Below are 19,571 nucleotides of genomic sequence, written 5' to 3'. Positions count from 1 at the left end.
ACTCGTCTCTAATTAAGGGCTAATCTATATGACGAGAGTCTTCGTAATACAATGCGGAGGTTTACTGGGGTGAGCAAAAGTCGGCCAAATAGACTAGACATAACTTGAGCGAACCGAGTTGAATGATATTTGGACCGGACCAGACCGAACAATGTTTGGTAGGGCTTGGCAGAAAAAGTCGATAAACCAATCGCAATTTGGTGTTCAACAAAAAAAAAAAAAATAGCAATTTGGTGTTGGCCTCGCCTTGAGTTTTTGAAAACTACATACACACCTTATTATAAATTAATATTTAATAGGAAACGTGAACTAAGAAATATAATTTTTTTTAGAATTTATGGGCTTATGGTATAAAAACTACTCCTACACACATTTAGTCCACCATAATCCTAATATAGGGTATTAAACCAAATTAATGATATAAATGAAAATCTAGTCCAATTGGGTTCATCTCTATACAAAATACATATCTCTAGGTTTCCTTTTAAACTATAATACCAATAATGCCCTTGTATATATTACAAATCCGTTTTTTGAATATCAATTTCCAAAAGTTTGGTTTCCTATTTTATCTCTCACTTTCTCTCTCCAATCTCTTCCATAACAGAAATTATATATTCTCTCTATCTAAAATCGAAACCCAAATCTATTATCTCTCTCTCTAAAACCGTAACCCTAATGTGATTCAGAAAAGGTTTTTCATCCTCCATTTTTAAAGATCGAACTCTTCTCGCAATCTATTTCACCAGCTCAATCCACAATCGTTTATTAATTGTTCCTTCATCAAATTACCAGTTTCGTATTCATCTTTCCGTTTAATATTTGATTAATCTTTCGAATTCCATCATTATTGAATCATGTCCGTATTCACGAGAAGCTCGACATATCCAGTAATGGTTAAAGTATCAAGATTCATCTTTCTTTTTTATGTTTTTCATCATCATCTTTAAAGTTATCCATGATTTTCAGTATAATCTGATTCATCTACTTCGTTTGATCTTTTAATCTGTATCATCTTTAAGTTATCTTCATCATTATAAATTTTCTCTCACTAAGATCTATATTCGATTTTGTGATGTTAATGTTTAATCTGTGTTTACAATCCGTGTCTTTATGTGTTATGTTACTTTCCAGTAGTTTTGGGTTACAGAATTTGATTTTTAGAACATCTGTAATAATCAAATCAAGGTATTCGTACCATTTTTGAACTAGGGAAGATTTTGTACGATTTTGTTGTAACAGAATGTAAACGATGTGTAATTTACAAGAAATTATATGTAATATACAAGAAATTATGTGTAATTTACTGAACATAACACATATCATTTCACATCAAAGTAACCTTCTTATTCAAACTAAAGTTCTGTTCGTATCAAACACAAGATGAATTTTAATAATAAATTATACATAATTTACTATGTTATACATGTCGTTCGTAGTAAATTATACATTTTTTTGTTACAGGTTTTAAATTATAATACCTTTACCAAACATTATGTGTAATTTATTACACATAACACATTTTATTTCACATAACAGTAACCGTCTTATTCAATCTAAAGTTATGTTTTTATCGAACAAACGATAAAATTTATTAAACATTACATATACTTTATAGCATTTTACGTGTATATTTTCATAAATGATACATATTGTTGACAATTATTTACATTTTTGTTTTGTAGTTTAGCTGTTACAGATGGAAATTCCTACAGAATCATCCAACGTAGGGAAAAAGATAAAACTAAAATCTGATGGTTCGAATAATTTTTTTTACTGAAGTTGGTCAGTTGTTTCCTGGTGGTGCTAAAACATTTCGATTCGCCCTTCAACAGTACAATGTCAACACAGGACATGATTTCAAGTTTGTCAAGAATGATTTAAAGCGTGTAACTGATGTCTGTTGAATGACTCAAATAGTTGAGAAGATAGAACAGTGTACCTGTTTAAAAAACATTAAATTTTGGTATAAATAATGTGAACCATTGGATAAATTACGTTGTAAACATGACAAATGATGGTTTCCTCGTCATAAATAACACATAATTTACGAACTTGTTTCATAATTTGTATTTGATGTGTGGTTATGTATGAGTAAAAAACGAAAACAAATGTTGCTGTAATGTTCGTAAATAGTACATAGTTTATGAACATGTTTCATGTAAATAAACTTGCAAATATATGTTGAGTAAGAACAATGTATAATTCAGTACAATCAAATAATAGTGATACAACCAAAATTGTACATAATTTATAACACAAAATCATATATTTGTACATAACATAAGCAAGTGTGTGAAAAATTACAGGCATTATGGCGCTTCGATTTCTAGGGTTTCGATGGTTTTTTGTTAGGATCATTTTGATGAGAAAGAAATATACTCTTTCCAAATCTGAAAGTTAAGTGAGAGAAAGTGATATATACGTTATGTATATTAACCCCCAAATCACGCTAAATTGATCCCAGAAAAATTCGAATCGATCTGAAAAGATGGAGTTTTGATTTGGTTTCCAAGAAACGATGAGAGAGAAAATTGATTTAGAAAATATCCGTTATTCTTATTTAATGACCGAAATCACGCTAGAAATATTTCGGAAGAGTGAGATTTGATTTGCTTTCCAAAACTGAAACGATGAGAGAGAAAGTTGATTTGGAAAATATATGTTTTTCCTATTTAAATCCCGAAATTGTGCTACAAATAACCTGTACGAATCTCGGTCCGACATCCATTAAAAAAGCAGCGGGAAATCAGCATGTGATATGGACGGAAATCTTTTGTATTTAGTAAGGGTTTTTAGGTCCGAAGTGCTAAAAGACTAAAAACCTATTTTATGAGAAGATCGGACCCTAAACCTTTTTTGAACATTATTTTAGGCCTTATATCCATGGACCTTTTTTTTAAGGATCCAATTATAATTGTAACTTAAAGATCGACTTTAAATTTCAATTCTGCTTGCTTTGATATTAAGTTCGACCAGACTGATAATTCAAACTCACTTGAGTCAAATCGTACCAGACGGAACAAAATCAGTTAACAATTTGATCGACTCGGGTTCAACTGATTAATTTACCATTAATAATAAACCTATAAAAAGTTCGACGAAAATGGCAAAACTTCACGTCGTTTGATTGATCAGAAATAAAATTTGTACACATGAGCTTTTTTCATATAAGGCAGAATAAACCCATCCGTCTCTTAGGTTTGATTTCCCCTTTGAGAAGAGATAACATCTGTTATTGGAATATTATTTTTGGCCCATTTACTTGCACCTAATATCATCATGTGTAAATTTATAGTCACATTGGCCCACACGATACGATAGGTAGAAGTTGGAAGTAAAACTCGAGCACCTTATCAGTATTGGGCCCATACAAATACGTCATCCTTAATGCAAGCGCAACAAATTGATTCCACTTGGTTAAGACAAGCAGAACCTGTCTACAGGTACCCGTGACCCACCCTCTGTATTGGGGGCGTTGCCCGACAATGGACAATACCCCGTACCAATTGGGAAAAATGGGTGGGCTGGGTGACAACCTTACGCTAGATATTCGTCTGAGCCCTTACCACATTATGTACCTAATGAGACCCGTTTTTTACCCTCTATACTTTATACCCGACTCTATGCACCCGAGACCGCCCGTCCCCTCCGTCTGTCCTGGTGGTCGTTGTTGTCAGTTGCCAGTACCAGCCCGACCCGAGTCTTTTCTGCCCACGGGTTGTCCTTCCGGTCCACTTCCCACCTCTACACAGGGTAACCCGATCCACTTCAATACATTACAAAACTGGCGTATAAACTACGCGTATAAAATTGTCCCGCAGCCGAAATGTCTACCCATCATCATCTAGGGCTGCTTGAGAGATCTTTTGTTTTTGTTGAAAGGGCTGCTTCAGAGTTCAGTCACTCGTTTATTTTCCCTCTCTCTTTTTTCCCGCCCAAATTTCTCCCCTCACAAATTCTGATCAAGAAGATAAAAAAACGAACATCTCTTAATTTCTAAATTTTTCTAGGATACAGGGTTTTAATCCATCAGTTAATTTTAAACTACTTCAATGGCGGCATCCAATGAAGAAAAGAACGTTACGATTGAGTTGGACGAAGAAGAGGAAGGTAGCTGTATAGATTCTGATGATATAGTATTCGAGAAGATTGGTAAGTCCGTTCCTCTTAAGCAAGAAGGCTCCAATTTTGATCCTGAAAGTCACCCGGTACAGCCACTAGCTGTTTCTGATCGATTTCAAGTTTTGTTTATCGCCCATTCAGAAGGTTTGTGATTAGGGTTTATAATTGTATATACTGATGAACAAATGTTTTACCATGCGTTTGGTTTAGTTTAAGATTTTCGATTGATTGTTGTTTTAGGGTTTTACGTTGTGAGGACCAAGGATGTTATTAATTCAGCTAAAGAGATTAAGGATAAAGGAAGTGGCCCTTGTATTCAAGAGTCGTGTATTGTTAATGTTTCAATTGGTAAAGTTCACATTTTGGCATTGTCAACGGATTCTTCGTTTATTGCTGGTTCTGTTGGCAAACAAATTCATCTATTTGATGTCGAATCCCTTTTGAAGAAGGTACTATCATCTATATATATATATATTCATTTTCGTAATTCTTGATAATTGTTATGTTCTGTGTAGAGTAATCTCTTTTTGGTGTTTCAACAGGATACCCAACCGTCGTTCTCGCACTCAATTGATGATTCAAGTGATGTTAAGGATTTTCGCTGGAGAAAGAAAGCGGTGAACTCATTTGTTGTTCTTTCAAAAAGTGGCTTTCTATACCGCGGAGATGTGGATGGCTCCTTCAAAGAAGTAATGAGTGATGTTGATGCCGGTACAACTTTACTCGTTTCTCTCTTCTTGTTAAGATTTTGAAATGTGATATAATAGTCCACTATAGACTAACTTATTCTTATCCTATTGCCTGTTTTGATTTTATTTTGAAACTTGACTGTTTTCGAGGACTACGTGTGCATTTTATTCGAACATTTTTTAAGTGGTCATCTGGTTCGTTTCTAGATTATTTAAGGGCATCCTAGATGCTAGAGAATGAGTTCACTGCTGCCTGATTCTCATAACAAGTATCTGAACTCTGAAGATATCTCTGGGATTAGAACTTAGAAGCAGGTGTCTGGTATGAATATGATCCAGAAAAGAACCAATTTAGCAATAATTATATAGTCCCCTTATTGGTGGCCAACAATGCAAAGACTGGTTTTAGCATTTACTCTACATTCACTAATCTATCTGGCTAAAAAGTAACATAGACAACAAAGTACACTCTTAAAATCCATTACTGTATGCTGAGAAGAGATGGCTTCTAATTTTAAAGTCCGTTAGAGAGATTTAGAATTATATATAAGAATTTTCATTTATTCTGATCTGTGACGTATAGAAGATTGGGCAAGCACTAATAACCTTTTTATTCGGTAAAGAAATTAGGGGAAGATATGTATATCATTTATCAGTTAACATTGAATTGTGTCGTTGGATTGCCCCCTCTAAGGTTGTAGCATTGTTATATTAATATAGTAAAGCAACCTAGATTAGCCAATGCTAACAAAACGGGTTCGCAATGGTCCCCATATGACTGCTTCCAGAAGTGGCACATTGGCAATATACTCCCTAAATTCATGTAAGGTACCTACTTTATTTCAATTCCCAAGGATCCTTTTTGAAGACTATCAGATGTGGCATGTGCCGATTGTGTCTTTTGTAGTATCTTTAGGTTACTGTTTTATGAATCTTGATCTTTATCATAATGACTTATTTTCCTGTAGTTATTTACTCATTTTAGACAGCACAATTTTTTTCTAATTTCTGTAATCTCATAATGGTTCTTTGAGTTATTCGGTTTTTACTCGAATGCCTCACTCCTTCCTTTTTCTGTAATAAGCCTTCCTCTAAAAAGATAATATAATTTTTGCTAATATGTTCAACTCGTTTCGTTTGTAGTTGACTGGAGTGCAAATGGAAATCATATTGCTGTTGCCAGAAAGAGTACAATAACCGTGCTTTCATCCAAATTCAGGGAGCGATTTCAAATGGATCTGTTGTTCAAGAATGCTGATCCAGATAGCAATTATATAGGTAAATTTCTTGTTGAGATGACCAAATGACTATTATGATTTTAATTAGATGAGCGAATGTCCATTTGCATTGAGTTCAGACACACGGGTTTAGCTATGCTTAGGCTGTTCGGTTTTTCAACAGACGAGTACCTGTTTTTGAGCCATTGGTTGTATCTTTTCAGAACTTCGTTTTGCTAAGTGTGCACAATGATTCGGTTAGGTCCATAGTTCATAGGTCATATTTTTTTCACTTATGATGAAATAACAAGTCCTTATCTGTAATTGCTCGTCATATAGCCTTGTTAAAGTATGAAAGATTTGGCTTATATACACATGTCCTCAAAGTTTTTGCTTAGTTATGCTATCTCCTGAATCCAAATACCCAGCTTATATTGGCTTTCATGTGAGTTCAAACACTAATCAGATTCTCCTTTACATCAGTGGATCGTATCCAGTGGGTTCGTCGCGACTCTATGATTGTTGGATGTACTCAATTAACTGAAGACAGCAAAGAAGTTGGTTATATCGTCCAAGTAATCACCAGTAGACATGGGAAAATTACTGAGGTTAGTGAATGTGCTTCCAGTTTGCTATATGTTTCCGCAGAGGAAAAAAATTATTTACATAGTTGCTTATGTTTCTTTATTTTCCCTTCTCAACATACTTCTCAATGCTAAACAGTTGTGACTTCGTTTGTTTAGGAAAATTCCAAGCCAGTCGTGTTATCCTTCAATGAAATGTTTGCGGGCATTGATGATGATATTTTGCCATTTGGAGGTGGACCACATATGTTCCTGAGCTATTTGGAAAATTGGTAGGGCAAGAATGTGAACCCCCAAAACGATTTCATTCAACAAACTTCATTTGAATACTATGTTCTTATTAGCGTGAATAATCTTCATTTTGTTTTTGGGCTTCTGTGGTACAATGTCTTCTTATATACCCTCTGGAGACTGGAGAGTCTAATTGGTTCCTTCAGTTCCTCTTTTATTTTAAAGGAATGGTTTTGTTTTTTCATCCTATACCTTCCATTGTAACTTTACTGTGAAGTGGTCAACATATGTGGAGATGTCAATTGTTCCAGTACGTGTGACTGCTATATGTTTGGTTTGGTGACTCCATATCGTGTGATTCGTGTATATGTGGAGATGCCGAATGGGATTTTTTTTCTCAAGTGAGACGTTTACTAGCTATGTAGTGATATGCTATAATTATATCGAGTTAACTTAATTGCTATATTCTGAACATCTAACTCTGATTTATTTCTCTACCTGGAAATTGGAAAATCTTCACCTCTGTCTCTCTATAATTATTTACAGTGATTGGTTTAGTTGAATCAGTTCTTTTGTCAGAGTATCTGGTATTCCTAAAAAGAATGCTTTACAAACTTAGTTCACGGCTTCTACTTTATAAACTACAGGGACACTTCTTTTCCTTGATATTTGCAAGTTTATACATATGTATATGCGATCTGACATTCTGACCCAATTATTGATACCGATTAGTAGTTCGTAGATGGTAATTAACTGGGTTTCATACAGGCAGCTTGCACTTGCAGCCAATAGAAAGAGCGCAGATCAGCATGTAGTTTTACTTGGGTGGTGTCAAGATGACGAGCAAAAAGAAGCTGCTCTTATTTATCTGAATCAAGATGACCGTTGGCTTCCGACAGTTGAGCTTCAAGGTCGACCTTTTCATCCTAAAATTTGTTCTTAATATGTATCAGAATTCGTTGATAATATCATATGCTTACACAGTTAGCTAAATATGTATGTTGTGCTTTTATGCATATAAACAATTCCAGTTCGGGGCACCAAATGTGTTCATAATATCGCTTAGCTTTGTTTATAGAGTTACTTAAATGGTTTCTTGCTTCCTTTTACATTAGGGGTAGTTGGTAATACCGTAATAGCATGTTGCAAGAAATGAATTAGTTTGTGTGCTGTGCCCACCTTCCATATCATAGTATTATGGATATGTTAGGAGCATGTGTACTAGTTGGCTTATTCGCAATTGTGTACTTATGGCTATGCAGTAAAAATCGGCGACTAGTCGGGACTAGTCGCTATTAAATCGCTAGGCGGAGCTGCGCCGATGCGCCTACATGCAGCAACTATAGTCGGATCTGAAAACGAGTTAGCCGGCGCCTAGAGAGCCGACTAGACCGAGTCAAGTTAGGCGCTAGGCGCCGACTAACTCGGTTCAGCAGAACTGACCTTTCCCAACGCTTCAGCAACCCGTGTTTTTTAGAGTATTGTGTTTTTTAGGGTTTTGTCCCCTTATTCTCCCATCAAATTCCAAGAAGAGCTGAAGAAGGAAGGAGTCTTGCCACCATTGAAGCTCCACTTAGTTTTCTCTCTCTAGATCTTCTCACCCGTCTTCCTGTCTTTCAAGATTTTTAGAGAGAGATTTTTTTTCTTATTTAATCTCTCTCTCTCTAAAACTTTTCTTAACAACTCACATAAAACTTTCTCTCTCTCTATAACTTTTCTTCACCACTCACGGTCAGATAAAAAAACTCTCTCTCTAAGACTTTCTTTAAAACCTTATTAATACAGTTCACATTTTTTGAAAATTGAGTGGAAATAATTGTTATTTTGAAATGGCTTTTCATTTGAGCTATTATGTTTAAGCCCAAAGTAAAAAAAGAATGATATATTGGGTGGAAATATTTGTAATCTATCTCATAAATCTTAATTACTTAAAAATTCATAAATTTTAATTAATTAAATATGTTACACATTGATTTTAAGTTCAGTAATGTTTATGATTGAATTCTAAGTATCATCTCCAATCTATTATTTACACTAAAAATGAATGTTATACATGTATATATATATATATATATATTATATTGAATATAATATATAATTGTATTATCCGATGAAATCCGACTGGTCGCTAGGCCCCGGTTGGTCGCCTAGTCCCGATTTCCGATTTTTCCAGCATAGACTTATGGTGTAAGTCCCTGTTCATAATAATTTTCTTTTTCTGAAGTCGTAACATTTTTAGCTTAAAGTGCCTAATGTGTTTCAGAAAATGGCGATGATAACTTAATTATGGGGTTTGGAGTTGACAAAGTTTCCTTATATGAGAAAATTAAGTTCAAGCAAGGAGTTGAGGAACGAGATCTTTCACCGTGTTGCGTCCTGTTCTGCCTCACACTCGAAGGAAAGCTTATCATGTTCTACGCTGCTAGGTACTTACTTTTAGTGTTATTTATTTGTTTCTACTGAGAAAATCTGATAGAAATATCCCTTTTTTTATTTGTTATTGACAAAAGTAATGCGAGTTCCTTTTTCATTTTGCTGCAGTTTTATATATTGATTTGTTATGAACCTCATGAAGCTCTTTTTCTCTGTAGAGTTACGGAAAATCCAGTTGTACCTCTGACTATTGAGGCCACTTCTGATGAGGAGGTAGATTCTTCACCAGATGAACTCCTCGGAGAGCTGGAAGAACCTGCAGCGAATGGGAAAGATTTAGGTGCTCAAATACATGATATGAACCAAACAGTTTTCGATCCTAAAGGTGGGTTAACATTCTAAAACGAATTTCTGGTTGTCTTAGATAATCTTTCCTCACCATTTTGTTGATTATATCTATAAAAGTGGAACAGGTAATGTTAATTCATCATCCGACATGGCTGGTAAAATCCAAGCCTTACTACAGGCAGCTGATGCAGGAAAAAGTATCGAGCAACTGCAATCATCGGCAGGAGATACGAAACTTAACACCCATATTAAGAGTGCACCATTAGAGTTCAGTAAAACTCAAGGTTCACCGCAGTCAGTTGGTGCAAAAAATGGTGGCGAACAATTACAAAAATCATCGTTTTTCGGGAGGCCAAGTTTAAATTTGGAAAAAAAATCTTTCGATCCATACCGTGTAGAAGGAAGCACCAACAGTGAGACACAAGTTGTTACTCCACCAAATGGTGGTGTTGACATTGATTCTTTGTCAGGAAAAGACAGAGGTTCAACTGCCAATTTCCAGTCCAATTACAAAAACTCAATTGGTGCTGACATAACCAAGGGGTTTCCTGGCAATGTTGGATCAGTTGGCTTTCCTAGTTTTGTAGATAAACCACAGTCTAGTGTAAAGCCTGTGTTTACTGATAACATCAATACAAAAACTTCATCTTTTTCTTTGAGCTCTGGAGGCAATATACAGGAAAGTTCTAGTTCGAAAATGGGGAACACTGTTCAAAAATCAGGAAATCAAAGTTCCCTTGAACTTCCTAATAATACCTCCCAGTTCGGTAAAACTACTCAGAGTGGAGGGCAGAGAACTTTCTTGGGGGCAGATAAGGTTGGATCTGTTTCTGCTATTCATGGCTCACAATTTTCGTTACGAGGAAATTCTGGGCCAGGGAATTCCCTTAACTTCAAGCTTCAGCAAACACAGGAAACTTCTAAAACTCCCCAACCCTCCGGGTTGTCGGGTTTAGAATCAGAATTGTCGAAGAATTTTGGCAGGGTAAATATCTCCTCTTTCAATTCTGACGTATTATATAAAAAACTGCATTTTGATGTTCTCCTGCTGCAACTCTCGTTGCTTTTGATGCTTTCTCATAGTAAATTAACTCATACCTTGCTTTTCTCACTTCTTGTAAATTTCACATCCCATCAAATGTTGATGCAACGTTTCTGAGCAGAGCCCATAAAAACGCCAGTCTTTTAAGGTGTTTCCATGTCCTAGTTATTTGACTTGTGGCGTCGTTGTATTTCACTTTATATTGGTTTCTTCTGGATTTACTTTAAGAGGGGTCAGGAATGGAAGTCTCGTGGCATTATATGCTGCACAAGTTGGGTCATGTTATACTGTTTTGCTGCCTTGAGCTCAACTGATTGCCTTTTGCTGCTTCAACCTCTTTCAAGCTAATCCATTGGAGCATCCACAGATTTAATTACTCATTTCAGAACTGACATGCACTGATTCTAGTAGAAGGTTACTCATAGAGGAATCCGAAGCAAAACTCGGGTAAAAGAAGATGCGGACATGACTGTTTTTACGTTAGATCTTAGTACAATTAATGTTAATAGTAGGAAAAATCGGCACAGCATTTTCCAAAGTGTGATGTAGGTTTGAAACCGGAGTTACAAGAATTGTTCTCCAAACCACGATTAGCACTATACCTGTGGAAGTTATCTTCTAACCTTTTCATCGGAAAACATAATATCTACTTAGGAAATGTGGAAGTTCACTACAATTTTTAAAGTTTGTGTATTTCGTTTCTCAATAAAAAAGACAACGTGAAGTCAAAGGAGGCCTTGAGACCTTGCTCGTACTGTGACTTAACTAGTTTCAAGAAGTAAATAAATGCCTTCAAGTGTAGGCGATAATAATTTTAGGAATGTTAGCCGTCAAAGCACGGGGAAATAACTTAATTTTAAGATTTCCATCAAATAATTTATCAATGGTACCTTTATGTCTAATCTCCTAGGAGTTTTGGGGCGATGGAATTTATGTGTACCTGTAGAATATGTCATTTGAGCTTTATTTGCATGGCTGATATAATTCTGACGGGTAAGGTCTTGAGTTTTCCTTCGATATGTGTGGCATGTGATTTTAAACCTTCTTTTGTAGCAAACCTGTCCGCATTACATTTTTCTTTCTTTTTGGGTAGCAAAAGACATGAATTCTGACATTAGATGTACAACAGTTTGATCCAGCATGAAATATGCCCACTTACAAATTGACTAAATATTTGGAAGCAACTGAAAGTCTGCTGTCATGTAATCTTCACACTCGAAGGAGAAAGTTTATGCTATTTCAAGCTTTGCTGTATTACAAACTCAACTAATAATATGTTTGTGCCCGCTCCTTGACCAGAGGAGCAATATGTCACTGGAAAGTTCTAGAATAAGACACAACACACAATAGCCTAGTGTGATTTGAGTAGTCTTTCCTATATTATTTACATGTTTTCTTTACCTTTGACCTTCTAGTTTATGTGCAGGTCAATGAGATGGCAAGGGAGCTGGATAATCTTCTATCATCTATAGAACAACAAGGAGGCTTTAGGGATGCCTGCACTGTTTTCCAGAAAAGTTCAGTTCTCGCATTAGAGCAAGGTCTAGAGAAACTCTTGGGGAGATCCAAATTGTGGAGGGTAATAATTTTCTCTTTACATCATTGGATCGTCACTAATCATTTATACAATGTAATGCAAATTACTGTGCTGGTTTGTAATGGTTAACTCCCACAAATTATGTCTTTTTAACTTCAGCTGACTATTATACTGGAAAACTGACTACCTCAGAGTCACATGTTTTTGTGTCTCGGGGTTCATATTCAAGTTGACCTCGATCATGAGAGTAGTTAAGTTTCTTATTTCTCTTCTAGAAATTTTTCTGAGTTTGTTTGCCAATGATCAACTTATTTGCAAGGTAACACTTGGGCTATGATATGACGTGACTTATTTGTGTTTTGTTTGTTAAAAAGATTTTAAAGAAATTGATATGATTATAGAAGTTGGGAGATGAATTTTGTTGTCACTACTAAGTGTTGTGAAGGCTTATCTCACTCTTCTTGGAATTTGTAGAACACAATGGAGGAACGTCATGAAGAGATTCAACATCTTCTGGATAAAACTGTCCAAGGTATGAAATCACATGTAGTTTAGCTCGAAGATTCCTTCTCTAATTTTGGGTTGTGATCATTAAACAATTGTCATAAACAAATTTTCTTTCATCTGCTGATTTGTCATATAATTCGTTCGTTGCTTCATGTTTTAGTTTTTGCTAGGAAAATTTATATGGAAGGCATTGTCAAGCAGGCGTGCGATAGCCAATATTGGGACCTTTGGAATCGTCAGAAGCTGAGTCCTGAACTTGAACAGAAGCGGCGACAAATGTTGAAAGTAAATCAGGTAATTGACATGTAATTTCTATTACTGTTTAGATGAATGCTTTTTGTTTAAACTCTAATTCATGTGCACTGCTCTGCTCTCTTTCTGATCAAATATTTCCTTCCAGGAGCTGACAAATCAGCTGATACAATTGGAAAGGCATTTTAACACTCTGGAGCTCAATAAATTTGAAAAAGGGGGAACAACTTTGGGTCATAGTATATCTCGCGGTAGTATAGAGTCTTCAAGGTATGAACAATTTTTACTTCCTTGCCAGAGACTCTTTATCATTTTTCTTACCCATTCTGCTCTTTCCTCTTCGTCTTCTCTCTATGGTGTGTCAAGGAACCAACCACCTTGGCCTCGATTATTACAGATAAACCGATTTGTGCAAGATTTCATTTCCACCTGTTGTTTTGTTAGTTTAACGGTGGCATGACTTGTATATATAGAAATAAGAGTATTCCTTGTTTTCATTTATTTATGTACTTCAATTTTCGAAGTTTTTATATCTAACAATTATTTCTAAGAACAACGAAAGGAACTTCTTCAACTCATGGAATTAGTAAATGAGAAGGAACAAAGTATTTGATCCAGATGAAGTGTTTGAATACTGGGCACAAAAGATGCGTTTGATTTCTTTTGCGTTGAATAGGAGTCACTTTTTTTTTACTTTACAATGCGTTTAATCATTTTCCTTCTTTCTGGGAAGACATTAGAAAACAAAGGGAAGATTTCTGTTTTGTATAATTATGTTGGAGTTTATACTTGCAGAAGAAAAGATATGACATGTTTATATAAACATACAATCAAATGTTAGTGAAAATTAATGAATATCATTTTACAACTAATAAACCTGATTGTTAATTATAAATTATAAGTATGAAATTTGGTTATAATTAATTATCAGTTATTAGTATATAATATTATAAAACTTAATACAACAATGAGTCACTAGCCTTATTAGCTGGTACATGCATTTAGAAGCTACTTAGAAATATTTGAGACATGAATGTGGGGGATGAGCTAAAGTTTTGTTTGAGGAGAGAGATGATGGAATAACAAATTGTTATGTTTTACCCTTCTTTATGTGGTGGCTTAGAAACTTCTTAGGAGGGATTGGGAGTATTATGTTTTCAAACTCAACCTCCTTTAATTGGTGTTTATATTTGAGTTTCTTTTTCGACCAAGATTCGTAGTGGAGTCATATTTTATGAGCAAAAGAAAAAGGATTGTGGAGATGAAAGGGAAACAGTGAGAAAAATATTAAGGAACAGAACCTCAATGCATAAGGTATATTAAATGCTTTAAAATATTATGAAAACGAAACCTCAATTTGGAGGTGCAAAACTTTTTCCAGGAAATATAGTAACATAAATACAACAAAATGCCTGTATGGAAGGCCAAATTTAGAGATGCAGTTCTTTCTACCTAGCCAAAGTCTGCTGATTTGTTCGCTCGTGAAATCACAAATTAGTTTTCCCTGTAATATGATTGTTGTTAAGGTAGATCTGGGTTTTGGAGCAGCTTTGAATTAATGTAGTCTAAAGCTAGTAGTTAAATGTAATTTTAATATATTTTTTCTTTAGAGTTTAATCCTTGATTACTTTTATTTTATTTTGTAGTTGTATTGATTTCAATTTTTCTCTCTGCAGACACAGTCAATCCCTATATACCTTATATAACACAATGAATTCACAACTAGCGGCTGCAGAACAACTTTCTGAGTGCCTCTCAAACCAGATGGCTGTGCTGAAGATAGAAACACCCTCTGTGAAACGACAGAGCGTTGCTAAGGAATTATTTGAATCGATTGGGCTTCCTTATGATCCTGACTCTTTCCACTCTCCAGACGTGAAAAAAGGTGGCCATACGCCAGACTCTATGAAGAAACTTACTTTTCCATCTTCTGTTGCTACAGCCAAAGAGCAGTCTAGGAGAAATTCAATGAAGAATGTTGAACCAGAAACTGCGAGGCGGAGGAGGGACTCATTAGACCGGGTTGGTTTCCTTAAGCTTTATGTAAATTGATTTTGTGTTCGAGACACATGTTGTACTCTTTCTGATCTTAATTATCAATACCATACTTGAGGCTTTATTCTTAGGTCCAGTCGTGCCAATGCAACTTTTCATGTAAATATTGAGATATAGACGTATCACTAGGAAGTCAGCAACTCGACGGTCTTTTACTAGTATTTCCTATAGGTTTTGATGCCCTTACAAATTTTGCATTCTATAGTATTGGGTGGGTATTTTTTTTCTTGGGGTCCATATGGGATGACAAAACAGATGATGATTGGTGGTGATGTTCTCAATATTGATATGCCAGCCCTAAATAATATGGATTAGTGATGTGTTAAGGAGTCAACGGAAACTTCAAAGAAGGTATATGATCTTTAAAATAGAGATAGAAGTATAAAATACAACTAAAATTATCTAATTTATAGTCGAGAACTCACGATTCTGCAGCTATACCTGGACCAGTATATGTTTATTGAATCTCAGTTGAGCTGTATAATATATGTATATATATTTACTCATGTTTATACATAACTCCCATCGGAAAAACTCCAAAACATACTAAAATTAGTAAAATTTGTAACTAAGGTATGTGTATATATACTTTAGGACTCTTTTTGGTATAAGACAACAAAAAAGATGATAGCGAAATCTGGTCTTTTAAATACTTTAATTAATCATACATCAACTTCGAAAATTAATAATGACAAAAACCTTTCCTAGTGGATTAGAGTAAAAAATAATACGCAGGTAGAAGTAATGCAATACAGATCAAGAAAATTGAAATTCTTCAATATTATATAATCCCATGGGAATGCTAATGAGGCATTTTCTATTCGGATACAACTACTTATATTCAGTGACTAAATGCCTGGTTACCTAATGTGGTAACCACCAGGATAGTGGCTTTCAATTTTATCTTTGGTAACTTGTTTAGCCTGCATTTATATGTAGCTCGGTTGACTTTGTGCAGAGTTGGGCTAGTTTTGAGCCTCCTAAAACAACTGTAAAGAGGATGCTGTTGCAAGAAGAACGCACAAACAAATCAGCCTTAATAAGAAGTAAAGTGGATTTAAGTACACAAATGAAGCAAGAATATGTCAATGCTCACCCAAGGGTTGAGCAGCCTTCATCTTCCTCGTATTTTCACACAAACAAAAATGATCCAAACAGATTTCATGTGAACCAAGGTATTTCTGGTTGCTTTAGCAGCAGTATATTTGATGAATCTACTTTCTGACATACCTTGTATTCAAATATGTTCTACAGAGATACAGGATAAACCCTCAAAGCAGGCCTCTGGAAGTTCAGGTCCTTTCAGTGGCTATTCATTATCCGCTCAATCTACACAGAAATATCCTGTTTTACGAACAACAGATAAAAGCAGTTTTCCCTCATCAGAAGTGTCTTTCCCATCATCTACTACAGCTCCTACTAATACCAGGGAGACTTTGGGCTCCGTATTTGATAGATCAAGCAGTGGATTGATTCGTAATGTAGCGTCTAATTCTTCAGGAGTTCAACCAGTTCCTATGTCAATGACACTGTTCAATTTACAGTCTGAAACTCCAAAAAAACAAACACCATCAACCAGCAATATACCAGCACAGACTGCGGTACCAGAGAAGAAATCCTTGCAATTCACGTCAGAGAATGAGCTATCAAATTTGAGCCGCCCGACAAATGTTACAGTGGGTTCTGCAAACCATGGAACGTCAGTACTAGAAAAGTCAACTGCAGCACCTATGAGAACTAATAACTCATCATTCCATCCTGTACCTTCCACGGCATCCCATGGAAAAGTTCCTGGAGCTGAAATTTTAACAAGCAAAACCCTGTTCGGTGGTACGCTTGCAACTTCAGCAGTTCCATCCAGTTCAATCTCTCTGTCAGTTTCATCATTGTCACTTCCTTCAACACCCAATTCATCTTCATCAGCTACAACAGTTTCAACTCAACCTTTTTCATCATCTGCTATGTCATTTGGGGGACTGGCTGGTGTGAAACCGTTCACGGACAACAACCAACCAGTCTCATCACAATCTTCTTCTCTCTCGACTTCATTATTCTCCATGCCCTCTCTTTCCTCTGGTTTCTCTTCTCCGCCCCCCAAAGAACAGTCCTCTTCTCAATCTTCTATCTCGACGCCAGTATCTTCTAAGCCATCCCTTTCTTCTACTCCTTTTTCTTTTCCAAAAGAACAGTCCTCTTCTCATTCTTCTCTGTCGACGTCATCGTCTTCTACACCATCCATATCTTCCAGCCCTTTCTATTTTCTGGCACCAAAAGAACCAATCTCTTCTCAATCTTCTTCTTCCTTGACGACATCATCTTCTGCTCAGTCCCCTTTCAGTTCTTTTTCTATTGAGGCCCCAAAAGAAAAGTTTCAACTATCTGGTTCAGATGCTTCATCAGATTCAAAACTACCAGAACCAAAGTCTTCTAGCGAAGAAAGTAGTTTGAAGTCGGAAACCAGTGCTTCTCCAGAAGCTCCCCCTCAACAGCTTGAGCCTCCTCACAGTGGTTTTGATTTGAATTCAGAAAAATCTGCAGAACCAGAACCTACAAGTGCCGCGGCAGAGCAGTTAACATCTGGAAACCAGTCTAGCAGTCCTGTGGCTAGTGATGTATCTAATATTTTGTTGAAATCTCAACCTGAACCCTCATCCACCGCGGAGGTTCAGTTACCAGCAACTCCTGCATTTCCTAGTAGCGCAGTTGGTGTTAAGAATGAAAATTTGAATATTTCTGTTACTCAAGAGGATGAGATGGAAGAGGAAGCTCCTGAAACCATGTCTGATCTGAGCATAGGAAACCTTGGTGCCTTTGGACTAGGATCAGCTCCGACATCTGTTGCATCAAAACCAAACCCATTTGGAGGTCCATTTACTAGTACTGCAAATCCAGTGAGCTCTCCCTTTACTTCGACAACACCTACTAGTGGTCAGCTGTTTCGACCGGCATCCTTTAGTCTCCAGAGTGCTCAGATTACCCAGCCGGCCCAACCAACAAATCCACCTTTCTCTGGTGGTTTCACTGCTGGGGTCTCTGCTCAGCCAACTGTGAGCGCGTTTGGGCAGCCAGCAAATGTTGGACACGGGCAGCCAGCAAATGCTGGACCTGGTCAGCAGGCACTGGGATCGGTACTTGGTGCTTTTGGACAATCGAGACAGTTAGGCACAGGTCTACCAGGGTCTGGTTTTGCTTCTGCCGGTGGATTTGGTGGTGGTGGGGCACAGAGTGGAGGCGCTGTTGGATTTGGTGCTGGGTTCGCTGCTCCTTCAACCGGTGGTTTCGCTAGTGCTGCCACTGGTGGTGGATTCGCTGCAGCTGCTGCCAGCGGCGGTGGATTTGCTGGTGCTGCCAGTGGCGGTGGATTTGGTGGTGCTGCTTCAGGTGGTGGATTTGGTGGTGCTGCTTCAGGTGGCGGGTTTGGTGGTGCTTCCGGCGGAGGATTTGGTGGTGCTTCAGGAGGCGGATTCGGTGGTGCTTCCGGCGGAGGATTCGGTGGTGCTTCGGGAGGCGGGTTCGGCGGTGCTTCAGGTGGCGGATTTGGTGGTGCTTCAGGTGGAGGTGGTGGATTTGGTGGTGCTGCAGCAGGTAATAATATTGGATCCATTTGATGACCCAAATGTTAGTTGTCGTCTTGTCGATCACATTCACTATCTTAACCCTGTAGTTATTACCCCATAGCCTTTTCAGGATCCTTGTCCTGTGGAAACTACTTTGATTCTAGATTCCTTATTTCAAATCCATCATCTTTCCAATGAGTCAATTGCATGTTTGGTTGGGTTCATTAAACCATGGACTGGAAATAGGATAATCTGAAAAATAGTGAAGTAGTTTTCAGAACCTGAAGTCTTGACCTTTAGCTGGTAATTGCCAGACCAAGACAGTAAAATGTGATTCTCACTTATAGGTCCACAATTAAATGAGTCGGAGTTTTTATTATTTGTCTTTGTTTCATCTAGTTGGTTGGTACTTCGGTGATGCCACTATCGGTAGTCACCCTGTGTCTTGACCTTTCGAGGAAAACTCCTAAATCTAACGCTAAACTCATACCATTTGAATTTGCCCAGGTGGAGGAGGATTCGGTGCTTTTGGCAACAACCAAGGTGGTGGTAGTGGTGGATTCTCATCCTTTGGCAGTAACACAACGGGGACCGCAAAACCATCTCAGCTTTTTACACAGATGAGGAGATAGTTGAAGTTGACCTCAGAGGAAAGAGGCGGCAATGTGATTTTCAGGTGGTAACATATTTATTCTGTAACAGAGCTAAAACCTTTAGAAGAACCAATGCCTGCGGAAAACATTAGATCAGTTGGTTCTGAAAGAAACGTTTAGATACTTTATTCGGGAATCAGTCTTGTATTATTCACAAGTCATTTTTGTTTATCTAGTTTTGTAACAAGTTGAAAATGAGAAGAGTTCCCCCGAGGTTTTGATTTGTTAGAAACAGAAGTTCAGTGCCAAACATGGATAACAGTATGTCTGAAATATTGTATTAATGTATTGGTTCCTAAATTCAATCGCTTTGTCACAACCATGCTTTCACCAATTTGTGTCACCATAATGGGGTTATGGGGGCAATATTTAGATGTAATTTGGGAGAATCTAAATACATT

General features: G+C 36.8%; 1 protein-coding gene across 1 annotated transcript; it reads left to right on the top strand.

The window, feature by feature from the left end:
* Nucleotides 1-3,752: 3,752 nt before the first annotated feature.
* On the top strand, nt 3,753-19,482 carry LNO1 (Nuclear pore complex protein). Its single transcript, XM_086673203.1, has 18 exons — nt 3,753-4,269; nt 4,366-4,574; nt 4,668-4,836; nt 5,958-6,092; nt 6,515-6,639; nt 6,775-6,887; nt 7,615-7,757; nt 9,110-9,272; nt 9,438-9,604; nt 9,693-10,552; nt 12,036-12,188; nt 12,621-12,678; nt 12,814-12,947; nt 13,054-13,175; nt 14,582-14,927; nt 15,919-16,135; nt 16,215-18,545; nt 19,025-19,482. The coding sequence occupies exons 1-18, from the start codon at nt 4,056-4,058 to the stop codon at nt 19,147-19,149; spliced, it is 5,784 nt and encodes a 1,927-aa protein (XP_086529329.1). The 5' UTR covers nt 3,753-4,055; the 3' UTR covers nt 19,150-19,482.
* Nucleotides 19,483-19,571: the final 89 nt, after the last annotated feature.

This window comes from Eschscholzia californica, unplaced genomic scaffold (genome assembly GCF_041429995.1).
Source record: "Eschscholzia californica isolate CP2 unplaced genomic scaffold, dmEscCali1.0.p SCAF_4, whole genome shotgun sequence".
NCBI lineage: Eukaryota > Viridiplantae > Streptophyta > Magnoliopsida > Ranunculales > Papaveraceae > Eschscholzia > Eschscholzia californica.
Note: the sequence above shows the minus strand (reverse complement) of the source record. Positions and strands in the feature narration are given on the sequence as shown.